Source organism: Manacus vitellinus, unplaced genomic scaffold, assembly GCF_001715985.3.
Source record: "Manacus vitellinus isolate BGI_N305 unplaced genomic scaffold, ASM171598v3 scaffold_46_pilon, whole genome shotgun sequence".
Classification (NCBI taxonomy): domain Eukaryota; kingdom Metazoa; phylum Chordata; class Aves; order Passeriformes; family Pipridae; genus Manacus; species Manacus vitellinus.
In genome coordinates this window covers 6,345,769-6,350,998 of record NW_021940578.1, presented here as the reverse complement: position 1 = coordinate 6,350,998, position 5,230 = coordinate 6,345,769, and the positions used below count along the sequence as shown (strand labels likewise).

Below are 5,230 nucleotides of genomic sequence, written 5' to 3'. Positions count from 1 at the left end.
TGTGTCCTTGTTGAATTTTTTTTTGGGGTTAATCTTGGCAATATTTGCCCGACAGTGAAGCACCAGCGGCGACAACATCCCACCATCCCCCCTCCACCACCACCCCCATCCCGGGACTCACCAAATTCCAGCACCGCATGGATCCAGCCGTGTCCTGCTCTGTGTATAGACTGGAAGATATTTATATTATATATATTTTTGTTCAATGGTTGTTAATAGTAGAATTTTAAGTTATAGCGTTTCTGATTTGACAAGCCAAGTACTGTAAATATTCTCGTATATCCACACTGTATAATGTATACAAAAGGTACAGAAAAAGGTTATAGTTTCTATAGCAACTAAGAGGAAAAAAGAAAAAAAAAGCTTGTACATGGTTAGGATGACTTTTTTTTTTTGTATAGTTCTGCACTGTAGTTGTACCTATTGCACTGAATTTCAGGCTGTAGTATATTAAACAAAAAAAACTGAACAAAAACAAAACCACACTGAGAAATACTGTCCTTTTCAAACAAAACTGAAAACACACACAGAAAAAGAAAAAGAGCATTTCCCTGAGTGCAGCTGGTGTGGGAGAGCTCCTGGCACATTCCCAAAGCCACAGAGAAGGTTTTTTTGGTGTTTTGTTTGTTTTTCTTTTTTTTTTTCCAATAGTATCTTTTTTTTTTTTTAATTTATTTGCCTGGTTTGGAAGTGATGACACTTGACCACATCTGGAGAAAAATAAAGGTTGGGGTTTGGGGGGCGTGGGGGGAGAAATAAAAGTCTATAAAACCCCACCCCTTGCTCAGCTGGTCCCGACAAGGAGCCCTCCATGTAGGAGTGTGGGTTTTTTTTAAACAAATCCCTACAGTGAAGTGCCAAGAGGAAGGTGTGTGGTGTGAACAATAAAGGAGAACGTTTGCAGCGACCCAGCCAGCTGTGTCCTGGGCCTTTATTTCGTGTCCTGGGCCTTTATTTCATGTCCTGGGCCTTTATTTCGTGTTCTGTGCCCTTATTTCATGTACTGTGCCTTTTTTTTCACGTCCTGTGCCTTCTATATCATGTTCTGTGCCTTTATTTTGTGTCCTATGCCTTTATTTCATGCCCTGTGCCCCTGTTTCATGTCCTTTACCTTTATTTCATGTCCTGTGCCAATATTTTGTGTCCTATGCCTTTATTTCATGTCCTGTGCCTTGATTTTGTGTCCCGTACCTTTATTTTGTGTCCCGTGCCACCACTGGGCATCCTGTGCCTTGATTTCACATCCTGTGCCTTTATTTTGTGTCCTATGCTTTTATTTCATATCCTGTGCCCTGATTTCATGCCCTGTGCCTTTATTTCATGTTCTGTGCCTTTATATTGTGTTCTGTGTCCCTATTTCACGTCCTTTACCTTTATTTTGTGTCCTGTGCCTTTATTTCATGTCCAGTGCCATTATTTTGTGTGTTGTGCCTTTATTTCATGTCCAGTGCCATTATTTGGTGTGTTGTGCCTTTATTTCATGTCCAGTGCCATTATTTGGTGTGTTGTGCCTTTATTTCGTGTTCTGTGCTTTTATTTCGTGTCCTTGCCCCTTTTTTTCCGTGTCCTGTGCCTTTATTTCAGCAGAGCTGGGCTTTCCCCTGCCCTGCCCGGGGATGGCTGGGGGGGGGAGGTTTGGGCAGTGCGTGTCCCTGCAAATCTTTTCCACGCCGGGAACGACTCACCTGGTTGCAAAATATCTGCTCTGGGTGTAGGACCAGGTTTTGGTTGCCTGGGGCAGCCCGGGCTGGGATCAGGGCAGGAGCTGGACGGGGCTTTCGTGCTCTGGAGCCCCCAAAGCTGCTCCGAGCCAGGACCGAGCCCTTGGTCGTTCCACAAGCACCAGGGAGGGAAGGAAGGAAGGAGGGAGGGAGGGAGGGGAGATGTTTCTGCTGCTCCAGGGATTTGGTTTTGCCCCCTGGAGCTGAGAAGGTGCCAAGAGCTGCAAGCCCGAACACTTTCAGGCAAAAAACCCTCTGATCTTGGTCACTTCAGGCTTTTCTTTCCTTCTTGGAGCAGCTCTTTGCCCCGGAGGGCAGCGCTGGGCTCGGCTGGGGGAGGAAATCGCTCTCGTAATGTCTTTTAAAGCTGCCCAGAATGTTTTTGATGTGCCCGGGGCTCCCCTCCTCGCCTGTGCTGTTCCATTCCCGGCTCCAGGAGCTGCTCAGCCCCGCACAACCTTCGTTTTCCTCCCGGTTTTGTGTTGTTGAACCCCCGGAGCTCAGCCTGGCCGTGGAGCACCGGGGGGATTACGGCCACAACCGAGCTCCAAATCCCCGGTGACCCAAATCCTCGGTGCCCTGGGGCATTGTGCCAGCAGGCACAGCTCCCCCCGGCTCCCCCACCCCACAGGGAGGGTTGTTCCAGTCCCTTCCAGCATCCCCCACCCCACAGAGGTGGTCATTCCAGCCCCTTTGCTGTCCTCCACCCCATGGAGGTGACTGTTCCAGTCAATCCAGCATCCCCCACCCCACAGAGGTGGTTGTTCCAGCCCCCCCAGTGTCCCTCATCCCATGGAGGTGGTTTTTCTAACCCTCCTGGTGTCCTCCAGCCCATGGAGGTGGCTGTTCCAGCCCCTCCAGCATCCCCCACCCCACAGGGGTGGTCATTCCAGCCCTTTCCAGCATCTCCCATCCCACAGTGGGGTGGCTGTTCCTGCCCCTTCCAGCATCTTCCATCCCATGGAGGTGGTTTTTCTGGCTCCCCTGGTGTTCTCCACCCCATGGAAGTGGCCATTCCAGCCCCTCCAACACCCCCCACGTGATGGAGGTGGCCATTCCAGCCCTTTCCAGCATCTCCCACCTCACAGAAGTGGCTGTTCCAGCCCCTTCCAACATCCCCCACCCCACAGAGGTGGCTGTTCCAACCCCCCTGGTGTCCCCTACCCCACACAGGTGGTTGTTCCAGCCCTTTCCAGCATCTCCTACCCCACAGGAATGGTTGTCCCAGCCCCCTCGACACCCCCACCCCACAGAGGTGGCCATTCCAGCCTTTTCCAACATCCCCCTCCCCATAGAGGTGGCAATTCCAGCCCCTTCCAGCATCTCCCACCCTCCAGAAGTGCTCGTGAGGTGGGAACACCCACCAGCACCTCCCGTAGGAGCTCTGGGGTGTCTCCCACCCCTTCCCCAGTCCCCCTGACCAGTGTTCTCCCACCCCACGGACTGGGACAGAGCTGAACCCGCAGCTCTCCCTCCCCAGCAGCTCCAAGCCCTCTAATTGCTCAGGCCCCAGCTTGACAGAGCGTTTACAAAGCACACTTGACTCCAGCCCAGCAATTAAACACCCTCATAAATCCTGCCCAGGAAAATGAGCCTTAATCGGGGCTTAGGGCTCAGCCAGGTTCCCTTCACCCCTTTCCCAGCCCCAGGGATCACATGCTCTGGCTGCTCTGGAGCCTTCCCGGGGCTCCACCGGCCCTTCCACAGCAGGGTCACCCTGAGGGGCCTCTCTGGGGGTTTTTGGAACAGTGACATCAGGGGCTTCCTCCCCCTGAGGTTGGTGGCAGAGTCAAGGGGGTCCCAGCTCTCCACCTCTCCTTTGGGGTGGAATCTCCACTTGGAGCCTTTTCATCCTTTCCCTCAGGGCTGCTCAGAGTCCCTCAGGCCCCTGGTGGTCCCTCCTGGATGGAAGTTCTTCCATAAGGAGAACAAACTAGAAGGGGAACAAACCTGTCCCTCAGTGCCCAGAGTTATGAGAGTCCTCAAAGCTCTGCAGAAAGAGGAAAATCTGAGCAGCCTGGTCCAGTGGAAGGTGTCCAGGGTGGAACTGGATGAGCTTTAATGTCCCTTCCACCCCAAACCAGCCTGGCATTCAAGTAAAACTGGTTTGGAGATGGAAGGGGCTCTGCAGAGACCTGCAACACCCCGTCAACCAGGTTCCCTGGGAGCAGGTGCCCACCCTGTGTCCCTCCCCTATCCCTCCATGGCATCCCCCTCACCAAACTGGAAGGCAAAGCCAGGAAACCAGTAACAAACACACCTGAGCTGCTCTTGGCTCCTGGCCAGCCCAGGTGAGGCCGTGAGAGGCTGTTTGCTCATTCACAGCCCGGCCGACAATGATTTATTCATGGCGTGCTGGGGGGGCCTTTGTTTGTCACCCTGACAGCTCCCAGAGGTGGAGCAGCACATGAAGGTTAACTCAGACCCAGGTGTTTACTTTCCAAAGAGTTTGGGACAGCCAAGGAACAACAGCTGGGAAGAGGCAGCAGCGGGAAGGAGGGAGGGCTCTTGACGCTCGTGGTGTCCGGGAACCTGGGAAGAGATAACCTGGCCAAACACCTGGATCTGGCAGAGCCAGTTCTTATTTTGTGTGGGAAAAGTTGGCATTAATCAGCTCCAACAGGTGACCAATGGTTTCTAGAGACTCTTGCTGGGGCAGCTCTCTGGCCAGGTCGAAGGCTTTCATCCCCACCTCCCGGGCCTGGAATGGGACAGAAGGAACACACAGGGATTGTCAGGAATCTGCCTTTTCTCACGGGGAAATACCTGCCCAGGTTCAGTGGAGGAGCAGCCTGGAGCAGATCCAGGCTCCCTTTTCGAGGTGACCTGTACAAGCTGCTTTACAGGAGAGCCTAAAGCTGCCAGATCTCATATTTAGGATCCAGTGGTACAGACAGAAGAGATTATTGACCCCAGCCCCCCATCCCAGACATCACCTCCCATCTAATGCAGCTCATCTGAACATTCCCAAAGCTCTTTCAGGGAAAAAAAAAAATCAGCTGTATTGACTCAGTCTGAACTAAATCCCTCATTTTCCTCAGCAAGGAACTAAATCATTTCCCTTGGTAGCTCTTCTAGGGATTAGACATTCCCACAATTATAAAGCCTTGTCTTCTTTCTAATTTGAATTTGTTTCCTGGTGTCTTCCAAACACTCCCATGGCTGTGGCTTTCTCTGAGACAATGAAGAGAACATTAATATTTCAACACAGTGTTTTGCACCATCTGTATTTTCATGTCCCAAAACACAGGCAGGAGAAACTCAAGGTTTTTGAGCTGAGTCTGAATAGAGAGGCCTGATTTCCAGATGGTTTCTGCTCAGCACTTCCTCAAAATCAGTTCTTGGTAAGGCACAGCCTGGAACCTTTGGAACTTTCAGCCAGAAAAATACAGGGGTGCGAATTCTAAACTGATTTACAGGCTGCAGTAGAGCCAACCTTGAACTCAGAGGAGCCTGGAGTGGGAGGCCCATGTCCTGCTCGCTGTGTGACACCTCACCTGATGCCTAAA

At 51.8% G+C, this 5,230-nt stretch overlaps 2 protein-coding genes across 2 annotated transcripts in view; one reads left to right on the top strand and one right to left on the bottom strand.

Annotated features, from left to right (window-relative positions):
- LOC103759276 (solute carrier family 2, facilitated glucose transporter member 1) overlaps positions 1-2,283 on the top strand; it is a 7,412-nt gene extending 5,129 nt beyond the window's left edge. Inside the window, 1 exon segment of the mRNA XM_029962411.1 lies at positions 2,158-2,283. Coding sequence (XP_029818271.1) covers positions 2,158-2,283 — 126 coding nt within the window.
- A 1,852-nt stretch (positions 2,284-4,135) lies between these two features.
- Positions 4,136-5,230, bottom strand: part of ZMYND12 (zinc finger MYND-type containing 12) — a 19,333-nt gene continuing 18,238 nt past the window's right edge. The window contains exon 9 of the mRNA XM_029962410.1: positions 4,136-4,422. Coding sequence (XP_029818270.1) covers positions 4,303-4,422 — 120 coding nt within the window. The 3' untranslated portion in view covers positions 4,136-4,302. The remainder of the gene's footprint in view (positions 4,423-5,230) is intronic.